This window comes from Misgurnus anguillicaudatus, chromosome 12, assembly GCF_027580225.2.
Source record: "Misgurnus anguillicaudatus chromosome 12, ASM2758022v2, whole genome shotgun sequence".
Classification (NCBI taxonomy): domain Eukaryota; kingdom Metazoa; phylum Chordata; class Actinopteri; order Cypriniformes; family Cobitidae; genus Misgurnus; species Misgurnus anguillicaudatus.
This window is the reverse complement of record NC_073348.2, coordinates 17,393,840-17,410,166: the sequence shown is the minus strand read 5'-3', so window position 1 is coordinate 17,410,166 and position 16,327 is coordinate 17,393,840. Positions and strand designations below refer to the sequence as shown.

Below are 16,327 nucleotides of genomic sequence, written 5' to 3'. Positions count from 1 at the left end.
AATCTCAGAACTGTTGATACAAATGGGGTTAAAATGTTGACCCAAAATTTTAAAACTGATACAAAGTATTTCGACAACAACTTCATGGAAGTTAGTGATGCATACTAATAAAATAAGGGAATACAGGAAAGATTAAACCAACTCTAACCTAAGTCTAATTGTTGGCCTTTGTTAGTCATACCACAACAACATTAGCAATGAAAACGTTTCCTACTCTCCACTGTAAACATAAATCCAGAACTGCTGGAAACAGAGGACTGTTGCACAATACATAAAAACATGTATTCTATGCTTAATACATACTTAAAATACTTCAACAACCTTTCATAACAAGCATTTCGTTGTGCTTTTTTTAATAGCTACTGTATTAAAGGTCACCTAATATGGCAATTTATCAAAATGTAATATTAGTCTCAAGTGTCCCCAAGAATGTGTCTGTAAAGTTTTAGGTCCAAATACCCTACAGATCATTTATTATACCATTTTGAAAATGCTTCTTTTTGGGTGTGCAAGAAAAAGTGCTGTTTTTATGTGTGTCTCTTTAAATGCAAATGAGCTGCTGCTTTTCTCGCCGTTTACTGTTATCTATACTAAAAACATGCATCTATTTTTATAGACAATCACCTTACCTTATTGTTTAAAATGAATGTGTATTAATAAATTACTTTAAAAAAATTCATAGAAATTATGACCTAAGGGGGCGTGCACACCAAAGCTTCCACGCTCGCGGCCGGCGCATGCCCTCAACTGTTTCCCATGGAAGCCCAGCGTTTGTCAAATAAGCCAGCAGCTAGCTTTTTTTGTGCTGAAAGCCGGCGCTCTGAGTTTATTCAGTACATTCAACTCTGGGTGAAACGCTCCGCTCGTCAATGTCAGCTCCCACACGCCTGTCCAACCACAGCGGAGGAGGGGCGGGACAAGCACCACAACAACCAATCCGCTCAAAGCCCAAGCACCACAGCCACCAAGGCGCTCGGCAGAAGAAAGCTGGCGCTCAGCCGAAAAAACAGCTGGCACCCGCCGTCCTCCAGGCGCTTTCAGCCGCGTAAAAAAGCCCCGGTGTGTTCCGCCCCTAAGGTGTTGTGCACACCAAAACTTTTAAACGCGGCTGAAACGCCCGGACAACGCCGAACGCCAGTGCCAGCCTTCCCCAGCTGAGCGCTTTGGTAGTTCTGATACTTCAGCTGTGAGCCGGTTGATTGCCGTGGCAATGTCCCGCCCCCTCCTCCACTGCGACCGGACAGCCATGCGAGAACTGACACCGACGAGCGGAGCCCCTCACCCAAAGCTGAACCTCCCTAAACTCTCGACGCTCAGCTCCGAGCACAGAAAAAACGCAGAGCGCCGTTTTTCATCGCGGAAGAAAACCGCTAGCTGCTGGCTTATTTGAAAAACGCCGAGCTTCCATTGAAAACAACCGAAACATGCGCCCACGGCGGGCGCGGAAGCCTTGGTGTGCACGCCCCCTAACTGTGGTCTTTGGACGGTTGTGGGTGGGGCCTGCGCAAAGTGATATAAGTTTGATCCAAAAACGGCAACCGCTTGTCACATGAGACTGTTGAGGTTTTACGGGGATTTAATGTACCGATCACATTTTTATCATTATAGGGTGGTTGTGTACACACACAGGCAACACACAATTATTTTAAAACAACATTTAAACGTAAATGCCTCATATTTGGTGACCTTTAAAGGAATAGCATTCAAAAATGTCTAAAAACCTTTTCTGTCAAAACCAACATCTTATTCATGACGCTAATATCAAATGTAACTTGCCAATGATCTCCACTAACGTCAAACCCGTCGTCATTTTTTTTTACTTTACGTATGCAAACACAAAGCTAGGGTACGGCTTCAGAAAACACAAGATGCATTGTCTACTTTAATGGAGATTTTCTGATATTTTTGGGCTAGGTAACCCCTGTCGCCATTCACTCCTATTGTGTGGAAAAGTCATTTAATTTTCTGTTTTATAAATAAGAAACGAAAGTTTGTGCAATTACACAAGGCTCAAGTAAATGCTGAGAGCTATTATTTTAAAAACATAGCATGAAATAAAGATTGCCTATAAAATGTCTCTACTACACGATGATGCATACAACAACAACCTATACATGTACATTTACACAATGGTTAATTCAAACAGTGATGCCCAACAAACATTTCATGCACATTTCAGTGGCTAACACTGCAATAAGTATGCAAGTACTATACAATCTAAGCACCTTGGTTATTCTTGATATATATCTGACTCTATATTGTAAACATTGATATATATCTATAATACCTATCTGAAGAGACCATTATATAGTCATTGTACAGCAGGTTATGATCTATTCAGTGTACTAAAAGCTAGTGAGAACCTCTTGTTTTGTACAGAGCTATGGGACATGGGTAATTGGTTCCTAGCTTGAGTTCTGATTGGCTGACATCAGCAGTTACCTGAGGTGGAGTTGTGACTCAACATGAACATTCATCCACAAGTGGTGATTAAAAAAACAACAAACTCTGAATAGACGACAAGTGATTACAATAACAGGGCATAGCTAGCTCTTATGAAGAGAACATGTAAATACAGAAGGCTTCCGGCCGCGTCTTGCTGCCTCTATTGACTCCTATAAGGACAACTCTACCTTCTACCTAAGGAGTATGGTGGATTCTTGGCATGACCCCGTGGTATTGGAGATTGAGGGGATTGTTGCGTCCAGCCCCCTTTAGTTCCCGTTTAGCAGCACCTCAGGTCCTGGACCGGGTCGTGGGGTTTCTCCAGGTATGGGTGAGCACATGCTCAGTGGTATCTTTCCCATACTAAGACCTCCCGGAGAGAAGGTCTTCCTGCATATCATCAAAAGAGAATACAACTCTTGAGGGATACATGTTCTGTTGTGAATGTTTGATTATTTCTTAATGCCATTCCAGACTATTTGGTTAGATTGATGGCGAGAACTGGTTAACCCACACAGACGTTGGGTAATGACAATTCACCTTACCAGTGGCTTTGGACTGTGGGAGGAAACCGGAGTAAAAACGTGACATAATGACGAATGTATCGACCCAGGACCTTCTTGCTGTGAGGCTGTGAGTCATTGTTATGCCTTTAAAAGTGTCTTGCTTACCTGAATGCCATCTTCTTCATAAGCTGTGCATCCATTCTGTCAGGCAAATGGCTGTCCAGCTGGGACATTGCCGCTGGATCGCTAAAGGCCGTAGAGAGGTGACTGTTCTGGGAACTCAGCGTGTCACAAGACTCCTTTGGACAACACAAGAAACCCTAAATAAGCCAACAAATAATACAACCTGAATATGTATGATTTGAGCTTCTACCTTTGACAGTTAATACCTCAGGTTTGCTGTCCTGTGTCTCAATGTCCTCCATGTCCAGAGCGGAGAGCTCCAGCTCAATGTCTCTGTCTGGCTCGCTGTCTGCCTCGTCTTTTCCCAGCAGATCCGAGGTCTGCTTTGACACGCTGCTGAAAGAATTACATCTGACATGCAGGCCTGACGCCGGCATCTGATCGCTGTAACAGCAGACACACACAGACGCTCTGAATCAAATTCAAACCTACAATACAGGCAAAAATGACTGTTGCTGTCTTGTTTGGTGTTCTCAGACTAGAAACTCAAAATTGAGATCAGGTGAGAGAAGCTTCTCCCACTCAGAATCTGCCCTATGAGTAATCATCATTGAAACCAAACATCCCTGTCATCGAAGAAACGCATAATGTTTATTACCACAGAAAATAATTTTAACACCTCCCTTGATCTGAAAAATAATCAGATCTGGTAAGCTGAGGTTTAAACAAAAAATATAGTCCTGTTTTCACACATACGCGAGGGTGCACATACAGTGCGCGTGACGCAAATTTCGTCATCAGAATAGTATACACGTATTCAGTGGCGGAACTAGAATTTTTTTAATGGGGTGGCCAGGGGGTGGCCAAAGGTACTTTTACGGGGTCCATAGTCCATAAAAGAAAATGACGTGTAATCATGTATCAAGAAGCATAAATTAATCTTTTTATCGCATTATCGCATAAATCTTTCTACTGTATTTCTTACATATGATTTACTGTCTGTTAAAGGGATTCACCCAAAAAATAAAATTCTATCATCATTTACCCACCCTTATGTTGGTCGTAACCTGCATTTTATTTTAATAAACACAAAAGAAGATATTTTGATAAATGATGGTAAGCACACAATCCACTGAATCCCATCATGTTGTTTTAATTCCTACTATGGAAGTCAATGGTTAACAGCTGTGTGCATACCATCAAAATATCTTCTTTTGTGTTCATCAGAAAAAAAGAAATTCGTACAGGTTTAGAACAACATAAGGATGTAAAAATGATGACAGAACTCTCACTTTGTGAAGTATCCCTTTAATGAAACAAAAGATCAGGAAATCTAAACTCCATGATAAACCTTAAACGTACTTCAAATAGCAGTGCTCAACACAAAGGATGCTTGGATTAATCTTTATTTACGAAGATACAGAAGATGCAAAAGTTTTCTTTTTTCTTTTGATATTTAATTAACTTTAATGCAGATTTCAACACGTTAGGATAAGACCGAACGCAATAAAATGTTTATTCGTTTAAGACGTACAGTAACCAAATGTTTAGTATGAAAATCACCAAAAAAGCTATTTTGACATATGAGCATTTGTCCGTTTAAGCAAAAAAGAAGCGAACATGATCGTTTAAGCTCTGGCTTATCGGATATGCGCGTCGCGCTTTCAAGTTCAATGTGGCAATCCAGTCGAATTAACAATCATACAGTAGCCTAAAAAGATCACGTCAAGAATGAAAACATGGTGCTGGGATTTGTTGTAAAAAATGATGATATGAAAAGTATTCGTTACAGTAATTTTTCTGACGAGTTTTTGAAAAGACGTCACTGATGGAGAGATAACAGAACGCGCATTATGTATATTTTCTTAATTTTGTGAAAAGCACAACATTCAGTTTTTATAGACACACAAAAAATGACACTTTAACGTTTTAAATGATGTATAAATCATATCTGCATGTCCAAAATCAGCAGAGTAATCCGAGTCTCTTTGCGCAGTGATTGAAAAAGAAAGAGTTTGCGCCGCGACCGCAGGGAATTAATATTCATAGTGTTTGTTTTTAATAATGTGCTGCGCTGCCGCATGTCGAAAATAAACATAGCGATTAAGTGAAAGTAGCGCATTAAATTTGGGGTGGCACACGGGGTGGCCAGTTACATGTCAAGGGTGTCCAGTGCCACCCTGGACACCCCTCTGGCTCCGCCACTGCACGTATTGTATACGCACCGTCTTACAGATTTTTGTAACCGTGTGTACTTTCTATGCGTAGGTTGCGCAAGCGCTTACAGGAGAATATAGTATGCAGTCCAGGGGCCGGTTGCACCAGCTGGGCGTAAACCCGGTTGTAAGACTATTCTGGACGTAAAACGTCGGACGTAGAATTTACACCTGTTGCACCATCTTGCCGTTGCGCAGGTCTGAGACTTAAACTTACGTCTAGTCAAGGGTAGGCGTAAGTATAAAGTATTGACTTTTTTCTATGGCAAAAATAAAAATAATAAAATGTGAAGAGACATTGGCGCGTCTAATGCACAGGATACGCGAGCAATGTGTTTATATGCATGGTAGAGAAACCGCCAATAAATTATATAATTAAATACATAAATACTTGCAAAGACACTGTAGAGAACTTATTAAAAGCTTTCATTTAATTTTGTTTGAAACTTGAGCTGTTATAATGAATCTGCAAACTATAATACCTTTTGTCCAAACGGTAAAGGCTTTCGTTAATGTGTTTGATGGGTCGGCACGTGACACACGCATCTTGAGGGAGAGCGCACTGGTAAACATGAGGAAAGCTCTCATATGTCATCTATTAGCTGGCGGCAACAAGTGCACGTTTTTTTTTACCATAGTAAAGTCGAATGACGTCCTTCAAATATCACTGCGGTTAAACGCATACGCGGGGGCGCGCATCATCTAAGCTGAGCGTAGCTGCGCCTGATCGTAGATTCAGATGGTGCAACAGGCATTGTTATTTTTCACATTGTCGGACGTAGCTAAGCCCAACATAGGACTTACACCCAACTTTTTTACCCAGGAGATTTTGTCGCAATGCACATGAATTGAACGCAAGGGGCAACCTTCCAATTTCTCTGTTGAAGCCAATACGGCTTAGTGACTTAAACTGCAATTTATCTTTACCCATCTGCGGTTATCCATGAGCGATGGGCGGTGACGCAAGGCCAAGATGGCGCCTGCAGGCACTGCTTACTATTGGCTTCAAAAAAGCTCTTCACAAACCTATGGGTGACATCACAGACACTAAAGTACGTCCATATTTTTTACCGTCTATGGTTGAACGTCTGTGTACACGTACGAGTCAGATAAATTATACTTTGCAAGGCTGTGCATGTACGTTCACATACTATACTCCGGTTTTTAGGGTATGTTTACGACAACAATGTATAAAAAGCATAAAACTTTATCCATTGTGCGAAAAGTAAACGACTGAAAATGCCAGTAGCTGGTGATGTCCCAGGATGTCTGAATACATAATATGCATGCATTACATCATCGTTTTTCTCAAATTTGCGTTTTTGAAGTTTACACAGAGATGATAGTGGTATCGTTTTTAAAAATGTACTCTAAAGCATGCTTTCAAAAGTTTCGATTTCCAGGCCCCCAAAACTCCATTGTTGTGTAAATGACAGGCCAATTTTTTTATTTAAATACTTTAGTTACTCCTTACTTTCTTTTTTTTTGCCTTTCAGCAGCACCTTCATTATCCTGAAATTACTGGTTAGCCAAATATTACAGAGAAAATGAGGGTAAAGATAAATAAAATAAATTAAGACTATATGGACACACTACACTTTTTGCTCTTTGACTTCCATTTATATGCATGAGAGTGTGTCAGACTGGAAACACCAGCTTGTGCAATAAGTTTTGCACTTTGCTGCGTTCCAAAGTTCAAGTTTGCAGAACTCGGACCTGCGAATTTGTATTACGTGAAGGCGTATGTCCAATAGATGATCGATTTGTCCAAGCGTGACCTTTTCAGGTGGAGGAAAAACTAAATAACAGTATTGCAGTATTTCCGGTTGCTATATATGCGTAGAAATTTTGCATTCTGAAAGTCTAACATGACCATGGCTTTACATGTACAGTGTTTATCTGTGCATCACTAAATGCCATTCACGTGAAATTGCTAGAGAAATATGCAGAAAAGCATACAACAAAAAGTCACATCTAATACGCTGAAATCTTACTTCTCTAGAAAGCTGGAGTGACTTGAGGAATCAGATCCGCGTGGACCCCATCTGAGGTCATTATGAATATGAGAGGTGTAGTCTGTAAAGAAAATATAAATTATGAATCATTCTCAGTCATAGAAATTGCGTGCCAATTGCTGCTACCTCATACTGTAGAAATATCGACTGTGGGGTTGTAAATAATTAATAATAATAATTATTATTATTATATCAGATTTTAGCTTTCGATGCGTTATTCAAAAAATAACATTTAAAACGGACACAACGTTTTAAAAATGTAACACTCATGATGCAACAATACTCATCTACATAGACAATAAAAAATGCAGTCAGAATAAAGCATACATCCAGCGGTCCATAGGCTTAAGACCCAAAAAACGAATGTAATGTTGTTTGCAACTCCATTTAGCACTTTAACTGCCCCTTAATTTTTTTTAATTTGATTGCCATTATTGTTGAATAACACAAAAACACTTGGGGCCCTATTTTAACAATCTGAAACGCAAGTGCGAAGCACAAAGCGCAAGTGACTTTGTGGGCGGATCTTGGGCGCTGTTCTATTTTCCCGGCGGGAGAAATAAGTCTTGCGCCAGGCGCAAATCAATAAGGGGTTGGTCTGAAGTAGGTTCATTATTCATAGATGTGGTTTGGGCGTAACGTCAAATAAACCAATCAGAACGCTATCCAACATTCCCTTTAAACGCAAGGGCGCAAGTTCCATGGCGGGTTGCTATTATTATGACGGATTTACCAGGCGCACGCCAGGAGCGGTTCACAGGAGACCCACATTCTTGTAAGAGCAGTAAAAAGACAGAGAAGTTGTTTTGTATGGGGATAGGAGAAACCCGCCCAAATCAGCGTTGGTTAAACAGGCGTGAGAGAAAATAGCCACAATTGTCTCATCAGCTGGCATCCGCTACAATGATATCAGGTGGATCTGCCTCTTAACAGGACCTGACGCCAGCAGAGGACATCGCTGCGTCCACCCTCACCGCTGAAAGGGTTTGGGGCTTTGAAATCGGACCCAAGAAACGCAAGCAAGGTCCAACCCCAAAGTACACTTACAAATCAAGTTTATATACATTAAGATTTCTTATGAAAACATTTTAATTATTATTTACATAAAATAAACGTAATACAGCCACACAACAAACTTATGAAAATATTTTAATCGTTATTTGCATGAGAATTTTTTTAACACAGCCACAATAAATAAAAACGATCACCTCCCTTATCTCATGTGTTAATATTTTTTATTGTAACAATTTATGATTTGCAAAAATAACTGTTGCATCTGTGTAGATTAGATAAGCAAAGTGTGTGCGCGTTGTGCACGCTATACATTATGGTCAAGCATGCGCCCTTAAAATAGCATAATGAACAACGCGCCACTGACTTTAGACTAGTTTTTTTTGGTCAGTGGCGCAATTGTTTTTTGAAACTGCAAAATAGCATCAGGGATTGTTTGCGCCGGAACACGCCTCCTTTTTTGCGTTGAACCGCCCAGGGAGCGCAAGTTCATTCCCTAGTTTGCCGACGTGCGTCTGTGGAGGGAAAAACCCGCTGTGCGCTGGTGCAAAATACGAATGATATATGCTTCACTGACAAAGTCAATTGCTCTGGGTGCAAGATAGGGCCCTTGGACTGAAGCGTTTTTAGCCAGGCAAAACTGAAGAAATGCATTATACTGTAGGTTTGCCATTGTTTTCAGGCTTCAAATCTGTTTGAAAGTAATTGAAATTTGACACCTGAATCTTATTTTTATTACACTACACATCATCATTATACGTTTATTACGTTTCCCCCCCATCTCATACAGGCTTAGTAATAAGCCTCCTCAGATTCTGGATTCATTGCTTCTGTGAAAGTAATGACGTACATTTATTATGTTAGTATCTTGGAGTCGAGCACAGATGCAGACTCTCACCTCTGAAATTGACTGACGTGGTACTGGCGCTCCCCTGTGAGGCAGTGGCTTGGATCGGGTCAGTGGTTTGATAGCCAGTACGAGAGGCTCTAGATATGGCTCCCCATTTGGAGATGATGGGCCCCTCTCCGAAAGGAATGATAGGATCTTCATCTTTCAGTCGCCTGTAGGGCTCAAACATGTGGAGCCATTGTTTGCCACCACCCTCCTCTTCCTGAGAACGGAAAATTTGAAGTTTATCCACATCCCAGTAGTGCGTTACTGATATCTGACCATAACAGGAACTTCCCTCTTCAACCTTTTTGTTTAAATTATGAGCGAATCAATGTGGACATGATTAAAAGTGACTCCACCCATGTTCATATTAATTTAGTTAGGGAATCAATAAAAATGTGTAATATAGTAAGTAAGATTGAGACTCTTGTTACAAATTGAATTTGAATTTAGTTAAATTAATCAGGAAGCTGATAAAGAATAAATACTTTTAAAGTAAATCAGCATTAATGCTCAGTAGTGACTTCTCTTTTATCGGCCTCACATTCATTTTGACTCTGTTTAAGGAAATAGAAATAAGTTTTAGAGTAAGTGTATTAAATAGTAATGTGATCTGAAGTGACTCCACTTTTATCTGCTTTTCATATTATGATTCTGTTTAAAAGGAATCAAAAGGAATGTTACAGAATAAGTCAATTTTAAAATGCAAATGTGATCTGAAGTGACTACACTTAGTCCTACTTCACATTCACTTCAATTCAGTTTCAGTTATCTGCTTCATATCTGCTTCACTTATATCTGCTTCACATTTATATTGATTCAGTTTAAAGGGGACATAAATAGGTAATTGAAATTTGGCTCCCCTTGTGATGTCAGTGATAATACCGCCACTTAAAGACTCATTATAGTTGTGCATACGTCCTACAGCGTAGCTGCGAAGACGGAGGATACGCGTCGGTTTTCATACTTCTGCGTCGTCGTCCGCATCGACGTGCAAACACGCAGACCTCTGGTACACTCTTAGAAAGGATTTACACATCTTTGTGCGTTAAGCTTTTAACATTATGTGTAATTTTAACACATTATGTGTCATTTTGTGTTGATTTTGTGTTAAAATATAACACAAGTTGTGTTAAAAGTAACACAAAATGTGTTGTTTCAATAATAACACAGAGATGGGTGGATTCTGGGACAATGCATTTAGTGTGTTGTCCCAGAATCAACACTTATGTGTTGTTTTTAACACATTCGCTCTAACCTTGGGTTCACACCAGCCGCGTTTGAGGCGTCAAATTCGCGTCTAACGCGTCTAAGTTGCAGCTTGAACATTTTGAGTTGAACAAATTGTAGTCATCGAGACATTCACGCGGAAATTCATGTCATGGGAGGGGCTATTGCAACTCTGATCGCTTCCTGTAATCACGTCACTACTAGAGCAAGCTCCTGATTGGTTAACGCGGCGCGTTTTAAAAAAAGTAAAACTTTTTCAACCCGGCGCATTTCCAGCGGCAACGCTCAATTCACATCATTTGCGCATACTAGACGCGCGAATGAGGCGGAATCGCATCTACCACCCCGCGCTAAATGCCTCATTCGCGGCACGAGATCTCCAGACGCGCTTTAACGCGTCTTTACATTGACTTAACGTTGAAATCACTCGCGCTTGACACCTCTACTGTGGCTAGTGTGAACTTAGCATAAGAGTGTAGGCAGTATCCACGCGTGTAACCACAGTAGCAGCGCGACCGTCAATGAAGAAGCACATTGGTCAGTTTAACCCACAAATGAAGAAGAAACAGCAGCTTGTTGAGTATGTAAGTAAATAAACAGCGACTTTTGTTGCAGTTTGAGTAAAATCACTCCTCAACGTGGACAACGTTTGTTCTCACAGTCGCAAACAGAAATACCTATGGCGCAGTTTTTCATACCTGACGGGAGGGGTTCTAGTGGACCAATCACAATGTTTGCGGTCCGTAGAACTGACGCGCGGTAAAAAATTCGGAAGGTGAACGTCAGAGCTATGCAGAGGCTACGGCGTAGCTATGGCGTAAATTGGACTTTAATCTGCTCTATCCAACGACGGTACTGCCATTTAGTGCAGAGATCAACTCATTAGCATGTAAAAGGACACACTCAAAAAAGGCACATTTTTCCTCGCACCTACAAATTGGCAATTTCAACATGCTATAATAAATTATCTATAGGGTATTTTGAACTAAAACTTCACATACATACTCTGGGGACACCAACGATTTATTTTACATCTTAAAAATGTCTTGTAAAATGTCCCCTTTAAAGCAATCAATAGGAATGTGTCACGACGAGTATAAATTGTGTATTTAAAAGCAAATCAGTGAAAATGTCATCTGAAGTGGCTCCACTTACTGCCTGTTTGGAACAGGAGTGTGTTGTCAAATGGTAGGGCTCTGACTCGAAAGGGCTGATAGTGCCGCACGACCAGGGAGAGTAGTGGGCAAGACTGTCTTCTCCACCGTGACACTTACAAGCCGAACACCCACCACCCACACCCTCAGGATGCTGAAAGAGAGAGAGGACAACATTTTATATCACACCCACCAGCGTGCAAAAGGCTGCCAGTTTAAAAAATGGGGGTGGAATGAAACAATGTAACGTGACTCAGCCTCTATGTTGCCAAATCTTAGAGAGGTTATGCGTTTCAAAGCATTCGTACGTGCACGAATACAGGAACAGCTTCTTTGGATCTGCTTTAGATATTTTTCACAGTTGCTGAGCAACAGTCCCACTTAAAATAGCTTCACACGCCTCAGTAGGGGGCGAAGATTCTTTGCCAAAGTTATTAATCGAAAGCTGATTTCACACCACTCCACCAAAACGCAGGCATGTGATGTACTTCTCGCACCTCTAAAACCAAAACGTTTTTAGGTCGTACCTCTGGACACAAATCCACAGTAAAAACAGGTGATGATTGGGAAGGTCTGCTCATGTTGCCGTGGTGATGTGCCCACTGTTCCTGTTTGTGGCGATGCAGGAGTTCGTCATAGCCGAGTGGAACACGGGCCAACGAGTCCTACACAAAACACAGAATATGAGTTATTGTTTCATAAAGGCGAAATGTAATTTTCACACCACAAGTGGCACCAAACAGTTGTCACGTCACAAACGCTCCATTTATATGCTGCCATAACTACGACTGACTCTGGAGACATGAATGAAATTCATTTTAATCAAGAAACCTGCCCTGTGCATCGCTGCCCGTTGTTCCATGGTGCGATATGGGCTGTCCAGCGAGTTGTAGCGCTCCCGGAGTGGCGGCTGGTAAACGGAGGAATGGAAAGCTTCCAAAGGGAGCGAGTTGCTCCGTCCGCCCTCCCTTGGATGAAGCGGTGGCCTCCATCCGCGTCTGCTGTCATAGACGGGAGTGTACATGCCTTGGGACATAGCGTAGGTAGAGGGTGGACCATAAGCGGTGGGACCCAATCTGTCTGCATGAGGGATAGAGGGATGCTGATCTGGGTACAGGGGGCCCACTGAAGGGGGTAACGTGGACTCTGGGACATTGCTGGATCGAAGAAAACGAGTGTTGCATGACTTGTGATGAGGAACTGTGGAAGTAACATAAACACAATGGATGTTATATAGAAATACTTGCTCAATTAAAGGCACAATATGTCATTTTCGACGCTAGAGGTCACCAGGGTTCCCACACCTTAACTTCAAATTCAAGGACCTTTCAAGGACTTTCCAGGTCCAATGCTTCCAAATTCAAGGACTAAATGTGGGGACACATTTCAAGTGAGAGCAACATTACATTGTGTTACCTTTTAAGATACATTGTTACAGTTCTCTTTCGAGGGGAACTCGCGCTGCGTCACTGTGATGACATTTTGGGGACGCCTCCAGGGGTAAGTGCGTCTGAATGTGTAAATCAAATTCAACCAATGTTGAGGTTTAACGACAAAGACAGGGTGATGCGGGAGCCAGGAAGTATATCGCTATCTGAAATATTGCCAAAGACGGCATTACAGAGACGCAGGAAGTATGGCAAGGGAGATGCAGCGTCTCGTTCCCTTCTCAGGGAACAACAGTTAAATACGTAACCCAAGACATGTTCATGTGTAAAACACAACTATGCCAAAAAGCATTTTGGTATGAATCAACATTCACATACAGAAGATATAAGCATTTAGCACGTGTGCTTAAAAGGCTAGAAATTTTATGATATTGTCCTACACTACACAGTGAATATGGATTTTTTTCCAGAAAACTTCTTGCATAAAATAGATTCAAGCACTTTCAATGACCTTTATCTATGTATGTATATTTTCAAAAACTTCTCAGGGCCTTGAATTGTTTCCACCAGATTCACAAACTTTCAAGGATTTCAAGGACCCGTGGGAACCCTGGGTCACTAAACAACAAAAAAGGCTGAAAGAGTGTGGAACGAGTTGTAGTCATCACCTTCAATGAATTTAAAGAATGCAAATCAACAGGACTCATAAATTATGTTAATGGATGACACATTAAAATTAATACATTATAATATAAGCCCACGGTGTGGCTTGATAGAAGCAACAACAAAGCAACATGCTATTTTAACTTCATGACATCCTACGCAGCAGTTTATGTCACATAACACACGCTGTTTCTGCTTATTTATGTTAATCTTGAGTACCTATAGAGTCGTTTTGTATACTTCCTATCTCAGAAGAGTATTTAGTTTTATTTATCTGATTTATAAAAGACAGATATTTAATTATCTCTGGAAAATAAGTATTTGACACATCAGCATTTTTATCAGTAAGGGGATTTCTAAGTGGGCTATTGACACAAAATTTCCACCAGATGTAGCCATCAAGCCAAATATTGAATTCATACAAAGAAATCAAAACATTTAAGTATACAAGTTGAGTCATAATAAATAAAGTGAAATGACCCAACCCGGACACGACGTGCAAAAATCTATTTTTATGAAAGACCCTAGACAAACCCGAGAAAATTAGGCCGAGTCCGCCCGAAACCAGTTGCATTTTTTTAACTGACTGGACCCGAATGTAAACGGCACCAACGTGTGTGCAGTCGGCAAAAACACAGTAATTTAAAATTACCCGAGATCCGATGCCGCTATATTTATACCCGACCCATGTCCGAGGCACACGTGAAACTTTTAGACCCAAACCCGCTGGGGTTTTGGGTCCGATCTAAGTTGACCCGTAAAGACCACTGCCCCGGATAAACAAAAAACATCCACTGTTCCCATAATGCTGGGTTCTTTGGGAAGCTGAACAAGCTTTAATTTCCCTAACAAACAACAACACACTTATTTGGTGAAGTTGATTTCATGTCAGCTCTTGGTTGAGGTGTATGCGTGCTATTCCGGGTGAAGTGCCCATATAAGGACTTCCACTGTACTTCCTGCACTGCTAATGCAACAAATTCAGCAATAAAAAACTTTCTGAAATCTGTACAAACCCTAACGAAGTACATTTGGCACAGAAATACTCTGTCATACTTCCAAATGGTTCTTTGAACCTTTGGAAGTGTTTAACATGACGAATCCAACTCTTTAACTGTGTTAATAAGGCAGAATGCATGAAATACCATTAGACCACCCCTTTAAGATTTTTGGGATATAATGCGATTTCATTCTAAACTCATTAAGAGAGCAGGAGAAAAAAAGAGAGCTTGATAATAAATTGTATAATGATAAAAAAAATGTATCTGAGGGTCACGGGTTCCTTCCATATGAATCATACACAAAAAAATGTTCGCATAATAGTTGGACAGCTTTAAACGTGTATCAAAATTGATTTGGAAGGTGGTGTATCAATGCACGCATCTTTAGGAGTTCATATAACAAAGACACTGTAAAATAAAGGGTTAACAAATGTAATTATTAGTTTTTTGCTGAAAAGAGAAAGAATACGTCACTCACTGGTAGTTTGGTGGTAGGGTGGGAGGTCATACGGTGATCTCAGGTCCTGAGAGTAGTAAATTTCAGGATGAGCTCTTGTGAGAACAGACCTGTGTTCGTGAGGACCGCATCTTTCATCTACAGACAATACCGAAGATGTTCTGGAAGAACAAAGAAATTCCCTGAAAAGGGAATCGGTCATATTAATAACATATTTTTAATTCTAACGGTCAGAGAGAGGATGAAAGTAAAGCGTTAAATATGTCTCTGTTCAACTTTTATTTGTAAGGATATATTTGTAATCAAACCGTCTCTAGTCCCATTTTCAACAAACTTGGTCATCCAAACACAGTGACAGAACAAAATCTTACTGTTCTTGGCTGGTAGCAGGCAATGCTTCTTTTGGATGGTCTCCTCCTCTTGGGATGAGCTGGGTGATAGATGATTCCTCTGAGGTCGGTGTCTCCTCATAGGTCTTTACTTCTGACCCTTTAATATCCGCTTTGGGCATTACTGTTGAAACTGACAGGAAGGGTCTAACCACCCCACTGACTTTCCTATTCCTCATTCTGTACCTACAAGAGAAACAGAGAGCGATAACATGAGGTAGGACAAAAAGGAAGCGTAAGATCCATATGTTCTGCAGTGTGTGTTCTGATGTGGTGGTGGTGTGATCGTGTGAATATGAATATGATTGAAGAACAAGAACAAAGAAAACATTTGTTCATTACAATGTGAGAATGACTGAATGTTGTGTTATAACATGTGAATAGCTGGGTTTCCATCGAAACATGAAGTGAATCTTTTCAAAATTTGCAAAAAAAAAGAAAAAAAACAAATGCAAATTTGCGTGCATTTCCGTCAAGTTGTTAGAGCGCATGATGGTGGCATTAGTAACCTAGTAATCACAGTACCCAAACACAGTGTACCTGACTACACAGCAATTCTGCACATACAGCAGGATAAAGCACTGTTCTCCATGCAGTAGTAAAAGAGACTAGTTTTGCCGAAAAACTTATAGATAAGGCACAATCTATAATAATAATAATGCAGAAGTGGTTAAGTAAATTTCCCATTGCTCACTTCTCCAGCTCCTCCTGTGTGTGAGCAAACGTGCAACTGGCTCCTCTTGGACAGCCGCCTTGCTGCCTTAAGTCTCTGCACATACTGGTCTTGTACTTGCTGTTTGGTTGAGCCTGTGCAAAGAGATGGACAATAAATACTCA

The 16,327-nt window shown here is 40.8% G+C and overlaps 1 protein-coding gene and 1 long non-coding RNA gene across 3 annotated transcripts in view; one reads left to right on the top strand and one right to left on the bottom strand.

Annotated features, from left to right (window-relative positions):
• Positions 1-16,327, top strand: part of LOC129447358 (uncharacterized) — a 40,454-nt gene that overhangs the window by 2,248 nt on the left and 21,879 nt on the right. The window lies entirely within an intron of this gene.
• The window catches only part of rc3h2 (ring finger and CCCH-type domains 2), a 33,126-nt gene continuing 18,113 nt past the window's right edge, over positions 1,315-16,327 (bottom strand). For both annotated transcript variants that reach the window (XM_055208999.2, XM_055209000.2), the window contains exons 9-19: positions 16,185-16,297; positions 15,473-15,676; positions 15,123-15,283; positions 12,428-12,792; positions 12,120-12,257; positions 11,594-11,746; positions 9,215-9,428; positions 7,285-7,366; positions 3,341-3,518; positions 3,117-3,250; positions 1,315-2,835 (exon numbers count right to left, since the gene is read on the bottom strand). In XM_055208999.2, coding sequence (XP_055064974.2) covers positions 2,715-2,835; positions 3,117-3,250; positions 3,341-3,518; positions 7,285-7,366; positions 9,215-9,428; positions 11,594-11,746; positions 12,120-12,257; positions 12,428-12,792; positions 15,123-15,283; positions 15,473-15,676; positions 16,185-16,297 — 1,863 coding nt within the window. In that variant the 3' untranslated portion in view covers positions 1,315-2,714. The remainder of the gene's footprint in view (positions 2,836-3,116; positions 3,251-3,340; positions 3,519-7,284; positions 7,367-9,214; positions 9,429-11,593; positions 11,747-12,119; positions 12,258-12,427; positions 12,793-15,122; positions 15,284-15,472; positions 15,677-16,184; positions 16,298-16,327) is intronic.